This window comes from Thunnus thynnus, chromosome 19 (genome assembly GCF_963924715.1).
Source record: "Thunnus thynnus chromosome 19, fThuThy2.1, whole genome shotgun sequence".
In the NCBI taxonomy this organism is placed as follows: Eukaryota; Metazoa; Chordata; class Actinopteri; order Scombriformes; family Scombridae; genus Thunnus; species Thunnus thynnus.
This window is the reverse complement of record NC_089535.1, coordinates 20,363,418-20,384,339: the sequence shown is the minus strand read 5'-3', so window position 1 is coordinate 20,384,339 and position 20,922 is coordinate 20,363,418. Positions and strand designations below refer to the sequence as shown.

General features: G+C 39.5%; 1 protein-coding gene across 1 annotated transcript in view; it reads left to right on the top strand.

Moving 5' to 3' along the window:
- grin3a (glutamate receptor, ionotropic, N-methyl-D-aspartate 3A) overlaps positions 1-20,922 on the top strand; it is a 54,892-nt gene that overhangs the window by 22,538 nt on the left and 11,432 nt on the right. Inside the window, exons 3-7 of the mRNA XM_067574801.1 lie at positions 9,997-10,666; positions 11,677-12,060; positions 12,816-12,961; positions 16,549-16,664; positions 17,478-17,629. Of these exons, the coding sequence (XP_067430902.1) occupies positions 9,997-10,666; positions 11,677-12,060; positions 12,816-12,961; positions 16,549-16,664; positions 17,478-17,629 (1,468 nt within the window). The remainder of the gene's footprint in view (positions 1-9,996; positions 10,667-11,676; positions 12,061-12,815; positions 12,962-16,548; positions 16,665-17,477; positions 17,630-20,922) is intronic.

Genomic DNA, 20,922 nt, shown 5'->3' with positions numbered 1-20,922 from the left:
CACAAGAATCTTAGTTTTCCAAAGATTTGTCACATGAGTACCCACTTAAAGGCTGTCAGAGCGTTAAGGGGTTTTAAGAGGCACTGGATTATTTACACGATATTATCATATGTGTATTATTAACGTGATATCAGTATTTCATTTTTCAAATGCCACGGTCGTCAATACCGGTATATCGCAACACCCCTAGTCTACATCACTATGAGGCCTATTCAAATACAAAGTACAGTCTACAACACCACAGGCAGTGACACAGACAAGTGCTGAGATGTGGTACGCATGGAGTTAAACACATTAATCTAACATTCTGACTGATTTCTAAATAACCAAAATTTAAGTTAATAAAGACTAATTATGGATGTTTCACTCCCCAGTTGTTGTCCCTGTTCAGCCTGCTGTAGTCTAGTGTAGTCCATTTGTGTATTCCACCATCCTCCATAGAACAAAATAATCCGAACAGGTTAACGAACTTTGTATATATCAAAGTCCCTTTTAAAACCCCTTCTCCTTCATGGTGACAAACCTGCCAACCACTTTGTCTTCGTCAATGCTCAACACACAGCAAGTTGAGGTTGGATAGTCTGGCATCCATGCACAAACACAAATAGCTCTTAATGCACCTCAGATGGCTGAAACTTCGTCCTACGAGTCTCATTCACTGCAAACATTAAAAAGACAAAGAAATCTCATATTTTGGCTTAAGTTTTCAGGGAAGTTAGTCATAAACTTTGTATTGCTGCTTCTGCAGACTCCACTTCCTGCTGAATCAACGAGCAGAAATACAGGCAGCGCTACTCTGCCATTACAGCCCACATTGTGGTCGGAGGGGGGATTAAGTTACATCCTCAGTGATGAGAACTACCATAGAGAGTTAAGCTCTACCATTTCCAGTTGGGTCGCGCGTTATTTCCCCAGCAGGGCCTCTACTGAGCATGGGCCCTAGGGTGGTCGCCCATTCTGCCTCCATGGTCACTCCACTTATGTATATAATGTAAAAAGCATAAAGAACATTAATGGGTGTGGTATACCATCCAACTCATCTTTCAGTCTATTGGTATGTCAACAGGTTCTTCAGAACAAATGTCTAAATATGTTGTTGGTCCTTGCATTCCAGAATGACACACATAGGTAAGGTGACCTGACATCCTGAAAAATTCAGGACAGTCCCAAATAACGAGCAGTTGTACTGAATCCTGAATCCTGTCCTGTTTGTCCCGAAAATTAGACTAAACCCGAGTTTTGACTAGTGTAGCTGCAGGCAGCCACAGAGAAGGAGTGATCTGACATGTGCGTCACGTAGACAGATGTGATTAGGCACCACTCTGATGAAATGAATAAAATAAAATGAGTTTTATGTAACGGATAATGATTTACACACTGTTACATACAACTCAGTCATTGTGTTTCTTTTTCCTAATGACAGACAGTTGACTTCATGAACAAAAATAATACTTTTAATAATAAAAAGCGCAAACAGACCCATTAAATTTTGCAGCTGAGTGCAATTTGCCCTTGTTTTGCGTCTGATTGAGTGAGTGGAGCTGTTTCCAGTGTTTCAGGCTTTCAGGCACATTTCAGCACACACATTGGTCTATAATGAAAACTGCTGAGAGCTCAAAAGCCTCAAATTGCGCATCTTTAATTAGCGGTGATGCACACATACAGAGCTCTCCGCAACACAAACCAACGTGTTTTGCTTCTTTTACTTCTCTAGTATTTCGCATCTATAACATAATCTACTGAAATGTCAGCTATTAATGTGACACAGGCAAGTGTAAAACTTGTTAGATTAATATATGAATCTTACAATAATGTTGTTCAGATGTCACTGAATGTATCTGGGATTTCACAGAAACATCAGTACTGATGTTCTGTTTGTTGCCCACAGCTGGCTGTTTTTCACAGTTGGCTGCAGCATCACACAGCAGTTGAAACAATAAGTGCATCTCAAAACTGAGAAAGAGGCTGTGCGCATTTATGCGCGCAGCACAGCAGCAGAAACTTCATTAACACCGGATCAGTCAGGATCTGACAGTAATTAATGTTCCATATTCTGCTACACATCTACGCAGGTCAGCTGTTACACACAGATTCCGGGTTTATACAGTGGAATCGTGTGTAATGGAGCAGCCCTTTACTGTATGGATGAATCCTGAGCTCCATCAGCACTGTCAGAACATTTTTATTTTGAAGTAGCTGAAAGTCCGAGATAAGCCTAAAACCCCATACTAACTTGATCCCCCTCCCCCCCCTGACTGAAGATTTCCCCCTTGATATCATTCAGTATCAATTCAATATCATTCAGTGCCACACAAGCCTGAAGATTTGAAGAGAGAGAGAGGATTGAGTGAGTGAGTGCGCTTCACTTACCATCAACTCTCTGAAGAAGCTAATCATTTCACTCTAACTGCGTGTGGCTATAGAACTGGTCTTTGCGAATTGGATTGTTTTTCAGTGAGGCTCATTTGCATAGGAAGGAGCTAATTTTGCACATATATGCATATTACCTCATTTATATACGTGCAAATAGCAAAAGGAGCACAAGACACTATTTGCTTGGCAGCACAGTTCGGGATGCATTTCACTCTTTGCAGGTGCTTTGTGACTTACACGGTTTCTTTTTGTCTCATTTGCACAGGTTTAGCGCCCACAAAAGCCATGCAATCCTTTTATGAATTCGCCCCTGAATGGAATCTACTGGAGACCACGGTCCCTGTGGTCATGTGACCAAGCCCACCCCCACCTCCCCTATCCCGTATTTCACCCATTCTCATATGGTCACCCTATACATAGGTGTTTTCTGATCTGACACCCCTATCAGCAGTTATCGGTAGGAGGATATAATTTGTCTGTGCCTTTTAAAACTGTTACAAATCACTATTGAAAAATAAATATGTTTTATGTTGTGACAACACACTTGTCAAGGTTGGTTAGGTTTCTGCACAAAAATGACTTGGTTAGGTTTAGGGAAAGATTGTGGTTTGGGTTAAATAAGAACATTGTTAAGTGCTAAAGTCTGATGCTTTGTTGACTTATCCAATCACCCTGTCCTCCTCCCTATACAGACATTGGGTACATCTCAAGTCTCTTAATTTATGTCTCCTCGCTCCTCGCTCCTCGCCTGAACCGGAAGTTGTTCCTGATGTGCCATTTTGACAGGCGTCCCAAGTCTCTGCTGCTCCGAGGAGCAATCAGCAAGGAGCGAGGAAACACGAAAGCAGCCTTCACGGAAGTCGCCCCCTTATTGGATATCAGTTATTGATTGGACGCTGCAGCTGATCAGACTGATCTGATACATCACTGCAGTTTCATACTGAAGTGGAGACAGATTACAGATTAAAATTAAGTGTATCATTCCCAAATTTTATGTTTTATCTGTTTTCTGATTCATCATAGTTAAAAATCTGTTAATTGTCGGTCTGATCAACAAAAGAGCCATAAACAACTTTCTTCATTTATAAGAAAGATTTTTTTTCATGATGTTATTACCTCCATTAAACTGTTTCCTGCTGACAGACAGACTCTTCCTGACTTTAATGTTATCCATAATAACAGTTAAACACATCTATATTTTACATCATTTATCGTCATTTCCATTCAGTCACATGTGAGGCTGAAAATTCCTGAGCGTCGGGTTTGAGTTAAATCATTTCCATTTGCCCTGAAACATTTAGCCAAATACATATTTTCCAGTGTTCAGAAGACACCCTGATCATATTCTGGGTTATTGAATGATGAATTCACTATCAGGGTTATCTAAAAATACAGATGCAAAGAATCAATAAATAGTATAAACGCATTCTGCGAGTAGAAATGGTTCCTGTGCCTCTGAGCAGGACACAGTATAAATGCAGAATGCAGGTTTTTATTTAGGTTTTTGTTAAACAGGTAACAGCCTGCAGAGAGGAAACAGCTCTAGCAGTGATAACTGTAAACCTTTATTAGTATTAGCACAGTGCACATGTGTGCAGACACAAACTCCATCAGAAGTTTCTACAGCTGTTACAGCCGACTGACAGCTGATCCAGCTGTGATCAGCTGTCGCCATCATTAGAAACGGACGTCGCTTCACGTGACGCTTCATAGGAGAGGACGTCTCATGTCTCTTAAAACAAATTTCCTCGTCTCTTTTCTCCTCGCTTGTTTTCCTTGCGTACTTGCTGAAACGACTGTCATTTTTCTTGGGGGACAGTTTCTGGTATATGTATGGGGGTGGTAACTGTTTTTTAAACATTTTGACCTGATGAAGGTCCAGCATGGATTGAAATATGTCCATTTCATTAAATTTGTGGTTCAGGATCAGTGTTGCTTGTATTAAAGTGTAAAGAGTAACATGGTGTTCCAAATTACCTGTATTTATACAGTGTATAAACCAGTGAGAGGGATTGATAAGGTTTGCCCACCAGTCTGAAAAGGTGATGGAGGAGAGCTACTAGGTAGGTGGCAAAAGATGTGATAACAAAACAGGGGAAGAGAAAGAAAGAAGAAAGACAGTGGTTCAGGAGAAAGAGATTTTCACATAAGTACTGAAATAAATGCTGTATATAACCCCTGAGGATGCAGATACAAAGATAAACTACAGGGGGCAAAAGTCCTGGATTAACAGATAAGATATAGCCAGGACAAATCTCAGCAGGTTATCTTTACTCATTTCATTTTTTCTCCCACCAGAGACAATCCTTTTTGAAAGATATTGTTTTAAAGTGATGCATGCCCACCAAAGCCAAGTATAGTATCCTTAACATGCCAGCCGGCTGTGCTATAAAGATAGAAAATACTACATAATAAATGCCCCCTCTGAGGGTTGTACTCCCTGAACCGATGTAAGTAACTTTCCTGTTTGCTGCAGGGAAGGATTGGTTTAACAGGGAGAAATGCTCTTGGCAGATGCTTTTATGCTGCTAAAAAGGCAGCTGAGTTTGCTTACTTCTGTATCTTTTGGTATTAAGAACAAGATGTTTTGATACCAACATTAAAACATCTTTAACACTGTTGATGAAATAATATGATAAGAAAATTTAAGTGCATTGCCATCCCTTTCCATTCAGATTGCCGTTTTACTCACTTCACTCTCTGGTATGGCCAGTGATGTGAACACAAACACGACTTTGTGATTATAGCCTACATTATGCTCAAAATCTTTTAGGGGATTCAGGAGGTGCGAACATGGGGCGGACATGACATTGAGTTAGTGTTGGTGTGTAATGGATGTGATTCATCCAGACGTCACTCTTCAGCTTGAAATACCATCAAGTCTCTTCTGCTTAGATGAATCATGTTGCACTGTATAAAAAGTGAAACCATGGTTTTTATGTAGAGCGTAGGAGGTGCTGTAGCAGATGAACAGGAAGCCAATGTCTTGCTTGTCAGTCAGCGACCCTGAAAAGACCTGATGTATCCAAAATGCACCTGTCTAGCCATCAGCTTCCAGGACAAAAGCTTTTTGTCGTTCGAGCTTGAAGCATTCTTTTAACCCTCAATCTACCAACATATTTAACATACAAGGACTACCGACAGGGGTCCTAAAGAATAGAATACTATAAGAAACAACCATCATAGCAAAATGTTATCTTCTATGTTAACTTATTTCTTCTCAAAACATTATTAGTTACGTATTTAATTTCATCTGGAAAAAAAAGATTATTATTTTTACTATTTTAGGAAAGTTACAGTTAATTTGCATATTGTGTAAAACAAAAATATTTACTTTTGTCTAATACAAATTGCAGCTTTTATAAGCACAATCTTTCTACAAAGCCTTCAAAATGACTGACAGAGTGTCCCCACCCCCCTGATAGTGTGTGATACTATAAATTAGGATCCATGGCAAACATGAACTCAATAAATAGTTTCATCTATTAAAACTGCATAGGCAGAATTGGGTGCTTTTGACTGGGGACCCCCATTACCCCAATTCATTGGTATTTTTAAAAAGCACTAATTAAAACAGAAACAGAAAATAATGATATGAAATCAGTAGGAACAAATTAATTGACAGTCATGAAAGTCATGAAACACTGGAATGATAGAATAAAGCACCTGTGAGATATGACAAAAAGTGAACCTCTGGGGTCTGCCGGTACCCAACTTAGTAAGGTTAAGGTTAAATCTGAGCAAACCATTGTAAAAGTTACACTTTATTATATATATATATATATATATATATATATATATATATATGATAGTAAATTGAATATGTGCAGGTTTTGGACTGTTTACCAGACAAAACAAGACATTTAATGATACCACCTCATGCTCTAATCAAGAAAATAATTGACAGATTAATTGATAATGAAAATAACCATTAGTTGCAGCCCTGAATGTGCCTAGTTGAGTTTAAAGTTTATTTTAAACAGGAAGCATCTCTCAGTTTTGCACACTGGTAGTTGATTTTAAGCAATTAAACTGAATGACTTCAAGATTATAAGTGGTCTCAAACTATATGAGCTATGCTCCAAACCTGAAAAAAAAATCTGGTTGTTTCAGGCATTTTGCTTGCAATTTTATTTTTTCTAATTATGAAAATTTCTACCATGAATTTCAGCTGAACCAAATATTTTGATTTCATTATATGATATACTGCTGAGCTGCTGTAGTGTTAATAGTCAGGAAAAGCGGAATCGTTCAAAACTCAGTTTTATGTAACTCATTGTAAAATAATAATTCATACACAATAGGAAATGACATCCTCATGGCCACCACTGCTTCTTCCAGACTGTGAAGGTAAACATGCAAATCCGTGTCCTAGTTTTTAGACCACATCAGAATTCAAAAACATCCTGAGCCATCACAAGCAGAGTAGTCCGGTGGGTGTGTCACTTCAACTGCTGCAAAGTATGGTCTGATTAGAGGAATTCAGTCATCCGTTAATGAGGGGAGCCAATCAATATCAACCTCAGTTGTAATGAGCATCCTTGGACTTTAGATTTTGTGAGTGGAGCAGCAGCAGTCTCACTCCACTGTGTTTTCTGTTTACTGCTGCCTGAAAATCCACATGTACACTCATTGCACTTCTCTGCGCAACTTAGACATTTTGTACCCATGTCTGTCGTAGCATGTCATGTTTGTTATACTTGTGGGAGAGAGCAATATTGGAGCATCTTTTGAGTAAAAGAGACAACCAAGAGAGAGCATCTCCCTAAGAAGAGTGTTCCCGCTGCAGGCAAAATTGTGAAACTCAGCACCCCCTATACAGCTCTGCACATCTGACACTGCTTGTATCTTAAGATTTAAACAATGAAACACACTAAATGTTATTGATGTCTTAACTTAACATTAAGTACAAACCAGTACTATATAATATGTGACCTTTTACTAAAATGTGACATTTCACTTCCAACATGCAGTATCCTCTGCACTGTTAGGAATTTCCATGAACATGTCACTTCCACTGTGTGAGGAAAAAGACACAATCCCCAGGTAGCTTAACATCTACAAGCTACGGTGAAGACGCTGACCTTCAGACTGACTAGTTGAGCTGTCAGGTTGGTTTAACGCCTCTTAAAGATGTAGAAAAGTAGACAAGGTTGTGAAAAGGGAAAGTTTACAGCGAGCAAGGTGACATGGAAAAGATATTTCAGAAAAGGTCACATCATTTACTTCATTAACTCCTGAAGGCATATCGGAGAGGTGTGCATCTGCCTGCACAGAATAGATGCCTGCATTCTTTCTTACATCCATCCTTACAACATATCCAGTCCAATGGACATGTGTGTGTTTTTGTGTGTGTGTGTGTGGTTGTGAGTGTGTGCATCTGCTCTGGTATCTGACACTCTCAGACAGCCGGTAGCATGGCTCAGTGAGAGAGATGGCGTGATTACTGGACCATGGTCTGTCTTATGCTGTCACACACACACACACACACACACACACACACACACACACACACACACACACACACACACACACTCTAGACAGCCACTGAGGCCACCAAGATAATACACCTCTTCGGTGCTGGTGTTACACCATTAAATTGGGATTTTTGTATAAACTAACCAAGAGTAAAATATAATCGTACATTTAAGCTTTTAAATCCCAACTACAGAAATCCTAAAAGTGTATGGAAAAGGTGATATTCTTAATGGCAAATGAACAAAAAAGCAAGCCAGCAGAAAATGTATTTCATAGCTGAGCATCTTGCAGTTACAGTGACTTGATTGTATGATTTGAATTGTGTTACATGCAGTCTCACTGTCTTTTTTAATAGACTGAGAGATAGAGGAAAAATAAAGAGTTTTTGCTTTCTGTATACTTGAACACATACGCTTAGGGGTACAAGACAAAAGATTAAGACTTCACTTAAAAAGGACTTTACTTTGAAGTAGGTACAGTAGGTGGCATTGATTGAATGCCGTTTAGCAGAGTTTGTCAACCGTTCCATTGGTGGATCAATGGGTCAACAAAATGTGATGCTTTGAGACTGTTTTTCATTTCCTGTATCCTACCAACAGCCAACTTTTCCTTTTTAAAATTCATGATCACAATATTTCAAGAACCCTAACCAAGTAATACTTCTTGTTTAAGACCACAGTTTTCCGTAACTCTAAACAAGTACATTTTTAAACCCAATTAAGCAAGGAATTTGCCTCAACTCAAGGTCCTTTTACTCACTTGTGACTATTTCACACCATCCTCATCAGCAGATTGAGTTTGCTCAATTGCCACAAACCTGCAGAACTGAGTTTCCAAGGTCAAATGTCAACTGTCAATCTCAACACAGATAAGATGTCCGAACAGACAGACAGAAACGTGGAAAGTTCGAACATCAGATGCTAAAGCAAGACATCTGCTGTTGCTTCTGTTTGATGGTATCAACAGTCCTCTCTGTCTCTGTTGGTCACAGAGGTATTATGCAGCTATTATAGCATATACCCTTTTAGCCAACTAAACCTGTGTAGTAGTGTTTTCCGTGAGCTTGCTGTGACTAATCACAACTACACCATTACTATATTACATACTAATCATCTACAACTTCTGGACATTTTTGTCCTGCTAGTTTTTTAACAAACAAGAGCGAAGATATCAACATAAACTTTCCTCAAAACTCATCCTGTGGAGTCTTTGACCATTAGTAGCGCAATGAAGCAGTTTTTTATGAGTAAGCCCCGATCTCTTATCTCATGCATACTTACATGAATGCGCTCTCTCATGCATGTGTGTGAGACAATAAAACTTCCTGCTAATGGTTTTACACTATTCCACTGATCTACACATGGTGGTAACATGCAAAGAAATGCAGCTATAACCACCAATAACAGGGAAGAAAAGCAAATAAACATGGATGTTAACACTGCAGGTTTGAAAATGTTCAAGAGGTCAGCTTTGGAAATGTTTTATGAGGAAGGAAATGCATTGATGATATACAATGTGTTTTGGTGAGTAAGACTGCAAGAAAACTCCAGATGACACCTTTACTTTGCTTATGTACATGATACTAATAATAATCATTATCCATATGCATTACATATGGATAATGAGACAGACTTCACTGTGCGCTGTCCATGGTACTGAAACATTCCAACCCAGTCTGGCTGAATCCAAATGTTCACCATCCAGTCTACCAGACTGGGCCCTCGCAGACTTTGGTGATTCGACATGTCTGACCAATACTGATATCTTGACCCTGTAGTGTTTTGGCAGTATACAAGATGTCATGTACCTTACTATATTAACTAACAACAGATGTCAGCATCCATCAACTTTGGAAATATAAATCGAATGGTTTATTTTTGTTTTGTTGTTTAGTGGAGCTGTCAAACTACTGTCCACAGTTTTCACAAGTTATTTCCAGGTACACACTTGCACAGAAGAAAACACCTAAGATGTACTGTGTGTTCTAACTTAAATTACAGAAAGACTATGTGTAAACAGTCTTTTCCAACTGTTCTGCTGTCTTCATTCCTTCCTATCCTTCTTCCACCCCCCTCCTCCCCTGCCTTCCTCCTTCTCCTGCCTTCTGTCATTTCTTTTTCTCCTCTTTCCCTTCATTCCCCTCAGATTTCTATCCAACACAACCTTTGAGGGCCAGAGCGGTTACATATCCAGAGACACTCACAGCCAGAATGTCATCTCAGAAGCCCATCACTACATCTGGTCCCTCCAGCTGGACCCCCTAGGCCAGCCAACCTGGACCCGCCTGGGACGCTGGCGCAGAGGGAAAGTTCTGATGGACCAGAGGGCCTGGCCAAGCCATCAGGGTTCTGGAGCGGGAGGTGACTGGCGCAGATCCGCACGGCTGCACGTGCGGGTGGTGACACTGGTGGAGCACCCATTTGTATTTACCCGTGAGGTGGATGGGGATGGGTTGTGTCCCGCAGGTCAGTTGTGCCTCGACCCGCTCACCAATGAATCATCGGTTTTGCAGGGACTTTTCCAGAACCTTGCAGGACCCAATGGATCTGTTCCCACAGACCTGAAGAAATGTTGTTATGGTTACTGCATTGACCTGCTGGAGAAGCTGGCAGAGGACATGGGATTCACTTTTGACTTGTATATTGTTGGCGACGGAAAGTATGGGGGGTTCAAGAATGGTCGCTGGACGGGATTGGTGGGCGATCTGCTCAGTGGCGCAGCCCATCTGGCAGTAACATCTTTTAGCATTAATTCAGCAAGAAGCCAAGTCATTGACTTCACCTCGCCCTTCTTCTCCACCAGCCTGGGAATTCTGGTCAGTACAGCTCTTTTGCTTGCACTTCTTTTTTTTCCTTCCACTTCTTATATTTCTCACTGCTGTTACTCTTTGTTCCATCCTTCTCCACTCTCTGTCATTGACCTCACCTCAGCTCTCTCCGCTTGGTATGCTGGTGGTCAGTATCAATATGGCAGAGTTTTATTACTGCAAGCCCTACGTTATTGGATTCTAATGCAATTCCCCATATGGGGTTAGACTGATGACTGTACAGCTTTGTGAGGTGACCCTATTACTGCAATTACAATACCTGGTCTCACCAGCGGACAGGCATAGCGGTCGTGGTAATCACTCTGTCCTGTCTTCCTGTTAACATGCCCCTACAGAAAGAGATGTTCTGCTTTATTTACAGTGGCTGTCTCTTCCATTATCTATGAGTTTTCTTTTTCCTGGACTGAACAACAGTGTCACAAACGACACCTTTACCAGTAGATTTGCCATGATAACAGTACATTGTTGGGTTACGAAACAATTTTTTGTCCAAATAGGGTAAACATAGTGAATTTGCAGCTTCCCTTTGTGAACTGGTGTAATTAAATATAGTATTTATTTGTAGTACAGGATGATGGAGAAATTATAACTTCTTCCCATCTTGCGTGGTTCCAATTTATTTCTTTGCATCCCTTCTTGCTTCCATAACTTTTTGTGAGACTCCTGACCCTGTTTGAGTTTCCTCTAGTTCAACTTGGTGAAACAGGCCTACATGTAATTTTCATTATTTTCTGAATTTACAGTATGTTGAGAAAATAACCAAACACCTTGACCCAATGCTGAAACAGCTGTGGTATTATAGTGGTATACATAACAGATATATGATATTTTTTTTCCACTGTTGGTGCTTGATTTTCCCAGCCACGTTGGGATAAGACAGTGCAGGTTAACTGTCAGCACCCCATTTTTAAGGCTTTATCTAAATGAGAACAACTTGTAAGACAACTTGAATCTGACAACGACACCACATGTTTTCCAATCCTGTGCCCTCTGCCCAGGTTCGTACTCGCGACACAGCTGCACCCATCGGGGCCTTCATGTGGCCTCTCCACTGGTCCATGTGGCTTGGCATCTTCGTTTCCCTCCATGTCACCGCCATCTTCCTCACCCTTTATGAGTGGCACAGCCCGTTTGGCATGACACCACGTGGACGCAACCGCGACCGAGTGTTCTCCTTCTCCTCAGCGCTCAACGTTTGCTACGCTATTCTCTTTGGGAGAACAGTGGCCATCAAGCCCCCAAAGTGCTGGACAGGTCGCCTGCTGATGAATCTCTGGGCCATCTTCTGTCTGTTCTGTCTGTCCACCTACACTGCTAATCTGGCTGCTGTTATGGTCGGGGAGAAGACCTATGAACAACTGTCAGGGATACATGACCCAAAGGTATAAACGTTAGAGAAGTGAGACACTGCGAATAAATGCAGTTTCTGAGAGCTGAAAAGTAGTTTTAATTTAATTTCATCAAAAGACAACATGCACTTTCCATTTTTCTCTCTATTTTTCAATATTTTATCAGTTCAGAATAAAATAAACACATTTTAATTCTCGGGCACCAAAACTCTTTCATTTAAAAACATGGTTTTGATGTTTGCCAAATTTAAAGTTGATATTGACATGGTTTAATTTGTGTGTTTGTTTAATGCATTTCTGGCACACCACTGTTTAATTTCTGTCTGCCTTTGTGAACATGTTTGTTTAGTCTCTCTTGAGATTATGATATTTAATTTGCTTTTATGTAATTTCTGAAAATGTCTTTGATGTTCGCTTGATAAAACTGAAGACCAGAAGGTCAAGTATTTATTCCCAATTTTAGAAGAGCCCCTCTTGTGAAGAGTGCAGTCTTTTAAACTTTAAGTCGGCAGATATACAGTAGTCTTTAATTAAACCACCTATTGTCAGGGCAAATGGGTTAAGGTAATTATATTTTTCGTCAACTCACCAGCTCTCTGAATCACAAGAGTGCAGGAATATTGAGTGTCAGTATGTTCCTGAAAAGAAAGAAAAGAAAAACTTACAATAATGTCCACTGAAGAAAATGAAAAACGGACTGAAATGTAATATAACCAATCTTAATTAATATTAATGCTTTTTGAAGGCCTTCTGAAGGTAACATCTCTGTTTTTTCTTCTTTCCTGAAGTTGCACCATCCCTCTCAGGGATTTCGATTTGCCACAGTAAGAGAAAGTAGTGCAGAGGACTACGTCAAGAAGAGTTTCCCAGAGATGCACGAGTACATGAGAAGATACAATGTTCCGGCAACACCAGATGGCATACATCATCTCAAGTAATTCAATGTTATATATATAGTCCACACATAGCATGCAGACACACACATAAACATTCAGGTACATGCTCATGCAAACACATATGCTAGTCTTCACTGAACTATGTCCCACTGTCATCTGTCTAATATTCAGTCACCATCAAAGTAGTATCTCTTGCAGCCACCATTGCTTGAAAATCAACTTTTCTCTGGTTACACAAAAAAATAAGGAATGTTAGTTTTGTGTCCAAGGAAAGACAAAATTTGGGGGGAAAAAGGAGAAAAAAATCACATCCCTGCTGCTGTCATTCCCCACTGCAAGCCCGCCTGTTCGCATACAGATCTCACCCTCCTCTTTACCCCGCCATTGCTGTCATCCTAAGCTGCTTCGACATTCCACTGGCATCCCTGTGGAGCATAGCAGAATAAAGTGAGAAAAGGCAGCTGGAATGCAGGCTGTGACTGGGTAGGACACAATTTGAATGGATGAAGCAAGATTTCTTTCCTTTTTTTTTACTGAGCTTGTAAAATGAGCTGGTAAAATGCTGATTAGAGGGTCCAGGGAAAAATGTCATCTTTAGAAAATTACAACTCAGGAACAAGACAGCGCACAAGTGTGCCGCAATCCAACTTTAAACACTAAGTGCTCAGGATTTACTCCCCAGGGGACTACGCATTATTATCAGTTACATATATCATGCCATGTGTGTGTTATCTGAATATAATATTATGCATCTATATTGCACTAACAAGAGCAGCCAAATCATCAAAACTGTTTTTTACCAGAGTGTTTTATCTTAATGAACATGTTTCACCACAGCAAATTGAAACCAGCTACAACTACCAAGTGCAGCTTGCCTGCTATATAATTTCAGCATTGTGAGAGAGTTCACTGCCTAGAGAATTATCAGCCATCAAACTACTGTCTCGCACTGTTTTGGGTTGCTTATTAAAGTGGCAGAAATATTGGAAATGCTGCTCTAATGTTACTTAGTACAATTGTGATGAGTTTCACGTCGCCTGTGCTGTTCAGACCTGCTGAATATAAAACAAAATAATTTATCAAAAAGGATTTTTAACTTGGGTGCTTACAGGTCATATTTCATGATGTGAAGACCTTTCTCTAATCAACCTCTGAGATTCAGCTTTAATGGAACTACTCCATCTCACATCACACTGTGTTTAAGTCCAACAGAAATTAAATTGTCAACAGATTTTTTTGTCATATACAGCATACATATCTGCTCTGTAAGTCACTTCAGAAACAAAAGGGAGAAATTCATATTTTAAATTCTTGGATTTCATGATTATGCCCCCTAGTTTTAAATATTTTTTGTTTAAATACTGTTGCGTCATCTGCTTACGTAGCTGGAGTCTTTATTGCCATGCAGAAAATCAAATCTTGAATAAAGCAATAAGGTCTTGTTCAATCATAGGCAGAGCAGACAGTCACACTGAGCCTGATGGCATCCTGCTACATAACACAAGAGCCACAGACTCTGAACAACAACCCACATTAGCTTTCCTACCAAAGTCTCCTTATCTAACTTACAAACATAAGCACAGCTTGTTGAACGAGCCACCAAACATTCACAGGGGGATGTGCCCCGCTAACATCAGTTAGCAGCTAGATGGCGCTAAACAGCATTTTAACATAAATGTCACTTCAGTCCAGATAGATGCTGGTTTGACCAAAATCTCTGTTAGTGGCAAAATGTCTGTCCAAGACTTGTAGCTACTACTGTAGTTTGTTTACTTTGTCTCTGTTCTGGATGGTTTAACACCAGCAGCCTGCCACCTAATGTCAATCAAAGCAGCCTCTGACATGTCCCCCCAGCTGGTAACAACAACAATACATTTACTTTAAATAAAACCACACCACAAAAATGTGTCCTGTCACCAGTGGTGTTTTCCATGTATGTCTTTGAGATGGATGCAGAAAATGAAGCATTGTGTTTTAAATATGTTGGTTAGTTGATTGGTTGGTGTTAAGGTAGAGTTTTGGTCATAAAATCCATAAAATCAGTATCATGGTGGAGAGACCGAGGACATAACTGCAACCTAATTCAACCTGTAATAATGAACAGCCAGCTTGTGGGTAGGAGATAGTGGGGGATTTTAAACACTGTCCTTGATAACAAGCAAAAAATGTATTGTGTATCTTGAAAATGCCTTTGTTGCATTTGTATCCCAGAAGGCTTAAGCTGTCAGTGAAAACATTTTAGAGTTGGTATGTATAAGCCTCACTGAGAGTGTTGTGTCTTGATATCTCACCTCTGTGTAACAGACTTAGAGTGAAGATATGAGTAAATTGGCAAAAACTGGCAGACAGGCAGTAATTTTACTGGCACATGGCCAGTAAAAGTATTGAAAAACCACAGACAAGACCAGCCTAAGAAGTAAGAGGTTCAGACAAGGCGAGAGGTTGAGAGAAGTTTGTTTAATCATGTATATCCCATTTTCAGTGATTGTGGTAATCTGCCCTCTGAAAGGCTCTATAAAATCCCCATAAGCACAAAGAAAAATAATTCAGTCTCACATGCTTTGTGTTCCTTATCTGCTGCTTATCCATAATCTCTATCAACAGTTCAAATTTTTGCACTTCATATTGACTTGTTAGGTAGTGTGATATCTGTCTATAGTGTTTGATTATGTCCTTTATCATTATTATCTTCATGAAGCTGAATGTAAACCTTCACATGTTTTTCACCCTACCCATAAAATGAAGTCAAGACATAAAAACGTATAAATCCAAAGTACACCAAAACAGATTGAGAAAAAAAGTAATTTTTCTTTCTCTTCATACTTGCTTGGTGAGGTCAGAGGACTGACATGAGGACAAAAGCAGAGAAAATGAGACTCAGAGTAGCAGACCACAAGTAAGATGACATAGTAAGGTTCATTTAAGTTTATGTTTCAGGTGGTGTTTAAGGTTAAATTTTCATGTGAAATTGAGAGAGTTGCTTGAAAATGTTGTGTATTTCTGGGTTGATTGCTATAGTAAATGCAAAATTGTTGCAACGATGAATTTAGGAGAGTGACTATGGATCAGTCCCAGTCCATCTAACTGTCTGTCTGTCTGTTAGTGTAAGTCAACCATTAAAAAAACATAAAGGCCACTGATCAAACTTTCATAAAACTAACAGGCATCATTCAGGTCAACAATACTGTTTACTTCTCTGAACATCACCTACAGTATCTGAAATGTCATATATTTGATTTTTATATTTTGTGGAAAGATGCAATGATTGATTTTATTCTACAATGCTTATTTGTTATCCTGAAGAGCGCTTGCATAATATGTATGCACTGAAATGTTTAATTTGTACAACATGTCGTGTTAGATGAAAGCTGTATAGTACATTGAGGAGTAAAGCTGATCTCACATTTCACAAGTCTCACATCCTCTCAAAGAACCGGTTATTGCACCTTCTTACAGCTGAACAGACAACATCATTTGAAAATCGTCTACAGTTTCTTTTTTGGTAGAGCAACAGGGCAGCAGCTTGTTGTTATCTACAGTGCATGAAGCAAAAGGTGTGACTTCCTTTTACTACATCTGAACTTTCTTTGCTCCTAGAGTATATCTTCTTGCTGTGTGTTTACAGGGCTGACCCTCAGAAACTGGATGCATTCATCATGGACAAAGCTCTGCTGGACTATGAGGTCTCCATAGATGCAGACTGTAAAACTCTAACAGTCGGGAAACCATTTGCTATAGAAGGTAAGAGAAGGAAACTGGAGCTCTATCTTGTCAGTGGATTCAGTCAATTAGGGTAACTGATTTATTGAGAAACTTTTAGTTGACAAGTCAATATTTTGTCATTGTTGGTCTTGCACAGGGAATAAGCTGAAAACAGTAGTCTTATTTCCAGCCTCACAATAGTTTTCACAAATATGTTTTGCTTTTTAATTGTCATTAGGTTTTCAGAAATCTTTCTGCATGACCGCAGACTGACCGGGAGCATTTTTGGGTCAGCCCTAAATATAACAATATCAATCACTCAACATTTACACTGTAGTTAATCTTCTGGCTTTCAAAAGCTTACGTTCTCCACTGTCTGCTGTTAATCTCTCATCCATTTAGCAAGCTTCTTCCTCCCACTGTGAAAATGTTCCCATGGTGGTTACTTCCATTACAGGCCACCACAGTCCCAGATTCCTATGTTGTTGTTAATTACTTAATGCACCCTTAAGCCTTCTGGATACAATACAAATCAGTGTACTTCTAGCAAGGCAAGGCACTTCAGTAATTGGCTATTGCTGAATTTGTCACACTTACCTGACATGCGGAGAAATTCTAAGATATACTTACACTATCAAGTACCTGCTGTGTTTTTGAATAACAATTATGCTTTTTGATAAGCAGCTGGCAAAATTGAAAAAAAAAAACATGCTGCTTTCTGCTTCATAAGGCATGAACTAATGAAAGAATATAATGGCAGTACATGGAGGTGAAGTGGAAATGTTTTTGCTGTTGTGACAGAATAATACTCACTGAAGAGTCTGTATTGTGTATTTGTGTGTCCGCTGGCAGGCTATGGGATTGGGCTCCCTCAGAACTCTCCACTCACCTCCAACATCTCAGAGCTTGTCAGTCAGTACAAGTCAGATGGCTTCATGGACATGCTGCATGACAAATGGTACAAGGTCGTGCCCTGTGGCAAGCGCAGCTTTGCTGTGACTGAGGTAAGAAGAGAACCACGTAGAACAGCAGGAAGTCTAGTGTTTGTGTTGACGGAGACATTTTAGATGTTGAGTTTTGACGTACAGTGTCTTCCTGTCACCACCCACGGATACGGTTCAAATATATACAGTGCAGTGTTTCATTTGTATCCCAGGCTTTTTGTTTTTGCCAAGCATATCAAAGACAACGAGGAGGTCAAATGGCTATTGACATGAAAGGGTTCACTCATACTGACAAACTCACCCAACTCTGCTCCCCTCAGCTCTAAGGAGCATTTTAGCATCTTTCAGGTGATTGTTTTGTTTTCTAGAAATTTTACTGTTTTGGTTCAGTCTCACTTTTCTCAGCTGTTTTTAGAGAAAAGGATTTAATAAACCAATTACATGCCCAGCACTACATGACAAAGTTAGAAAGAAGAAATTGGAGCATCTAGCAGCTAAAGAGTCAGATATTTCCTTCAGAATTTGTCGGAGACCAAGAGGAGAGTTAATAATTGAATTGTATTTATCAGATGGCCAGAAACACAACTCATAATAAATGCTAATGTTGCTTCTTCTTTGCCAGATGTGTAAATAGGTAAGTCTTTGCTAACATGTTTGCCACAACAACTTTATACTGTAAGGAGATAATATGTTTACAGCTTGTTCAGCTGCCCTCAAATGGCCAAAAAAAACCCGTTAATGCAGCTTTAATTATAGCAGTACAAAGTAAATTGAGTAGATTAAATATAGATAATTATCAGGTAAGGTAAAAGCTTTGCATGCATCATCCTGTCAAAAAAAGGGAACTTGGCCACCAATTATCATGAAAAATAAAATATAATGAACTAACTGTCTGATTATTCATAATTAATAATTGAAAATACCATAATTATATCAAAGCAGCTTTCCTGTCACTTCCCTATCATGGGATTTCATTTTACAAAGCCCTTCAAGCACACCCTTACCAAGTACTCGGCTCCTCGATTGACCATTTTTCTAGCTGTAATCTCAAAATACTTTCTACACTGCCTCCACAACCTCCATGTGCAGTAACTGCTCCTTTCTAATTCCAACTCTGCCCCCTGACCCTCCAGCTGCTAACCAAGCTGTGTCCCCATAACTTCAGTTCTAAGCAGTCCAGGCCCCGTGCTCCGCTCTGCTCTGCTATTACTGAGCACTTAGCTCTATTAGCAGCCTGGCGGTCTCTCCACCCAGCTGTGACTTTGGAATCCCCAAAAGTGTCTCCTAGCGCAGTACGGACTGCACACTATTATCCCTTTTTAAATTTAATTTTTAGATTTTTTTTTCATAGCTACCGTGTGACATTTCTGTTTACATTAAATCCTAAGTCTGGTGTCAGAAGTACATTGCAGTGCCACAGATTCAATGTTGCTGATGTAAACCATTTTCCACTGTGTAACAGTTAAACGTGTTATAGATATTATCTACAGTTGCAGACATTTAATTTTCTCCAGGTGCATGTCATTTTGCAGCATCATGCTGCAACCTGCCTACAGAAAAAGCTGCTCAGTCATTTAATTTTACACACAACCATATCAGTCAGGTGCCCTGCAGAAATCACAGTATGATGATTATGTGCACATATTTCTCATATTATGGATACTCGGTGCTATAGAATAAAATCAAATCTTGCTAAAATGATTTTCAGCCGTCATGTTGGTGGTGCTCGCTTGCTTATACAGCTTCATTGTCACCCAGAAAGTCCAACAAAAGTAGCATGTTTTGGCACAGTCACAATGTGCTGTCAAAACGGACACTGGACGGCATCAGCAGGAAATTCATGTGATATAAGCAATGAATTACTGACAAGGCTGGCTCAGTTTAGTCCTGCTCAGCATTTTTCCAGCAATCTTTTATTCCAATGAATGACTGCTACACCACCAGCAGCAGCAGCAGCAGCGGCAAGCCCGGGTTTCTGAAAAGATGAAAAATCTGATGGATTGGCTTTAGTGAGGCAGCCAAACGCTCTGTCATTCAGCCAGCTCTCTGTCACCCCAAACAAGTTGATCCCATTTGAAGTAATAAAATCAATACCAATAAATGACATATTATTCAATTACCTAACATTAAGAGGGCCAAACTTAACAGTACCAAGAAATAAATTGTGATCAAAGGGATGAAGATTATGAGTGTTTCATTGAAATTATTCATATATTTTTTGCAGCAAATTTATGCAATTAATCAATGAGTGTAGTGAACCAAAGATGGTAAAAAACATAGAGGTGTAATTGTGAATAATAAGATCACAGTGAGAAATCGTTGGTCTATATGGTTACATATAGCGGTAAGAGGCAGGAAGTGTGTGTGTTGCCAAAACTTGGTCGTATATGTGCTCAAATGTGCTGATCCAAGGAACACCCATAACTGTGAGGAATGTTAGAGTGGGTTGATATACACTAAATTACTCTGCATTTTATTCAGTGGAGTATTAGATTAGATTAATGTCATGTATCCTAAGCTTGGCCTACTGTTAAAGGATAATACCATTTTATTTTTTTCCCCATCCCAATTCATTCCCAAAAAATTTAAAACGTATTCAGCAGTCCGATTGTACTACTGTCTGTGTGATTCCCAGGAATCATAGGCTCCCGCTCTCCAAAATTTCATTACAGCCCACCCGCCAAGTCACAATACTGCAATGGTGAATTTAATCCATCACGTATTTATTTCCAACATGACTTTATAATGCAATCATTGCAGCTGCACCTGTATCGCAAGCTGTTCCATACACGGCAGTAAAAAGATTCATATGAAACTGTACATCTGCAGTAACTGCAACAAGTGTTCAGTTAAGAAAACTGTGATATCACATTAAAGACTTGTGATACATTTCTTCTGTTCCTCTGTGCCGACACATTGGAGATGTAGAACAGAGCGAGTGAAAATTAAGATGTGAGGGGAAAAAATATCACAATCTCAGTGAGAAGTTTGGTATTCCAGAGTGAAACAGTCTGAGGTTTTGCTTCTTTCTTTTCAGAAAATAGTCAAAATCTAACTATGATTTAAAAAGGAACTCATTCTGTATGTATCACGTTTCTCAGGTTTCTCTTGAATAGTCTTTCATTTCTCTTTCAAAGATAATTTAGCATCATTTTATTCAGTTCTGCACACATGCATTGCATTTTTTTTTTTACATTAGTGACTCTGTAAGGCAACTAATTATTCAGTTTGGAGACAATTATCACTTTTCCCATTGCTGCATACCATTGTTTACTTCTGATGGCAGTTAAAACAAAATTTAAAGTCCCCCTCCACTCAAAAATGTGTTTTGCATCTTGTTCCTTCAGTTGGAT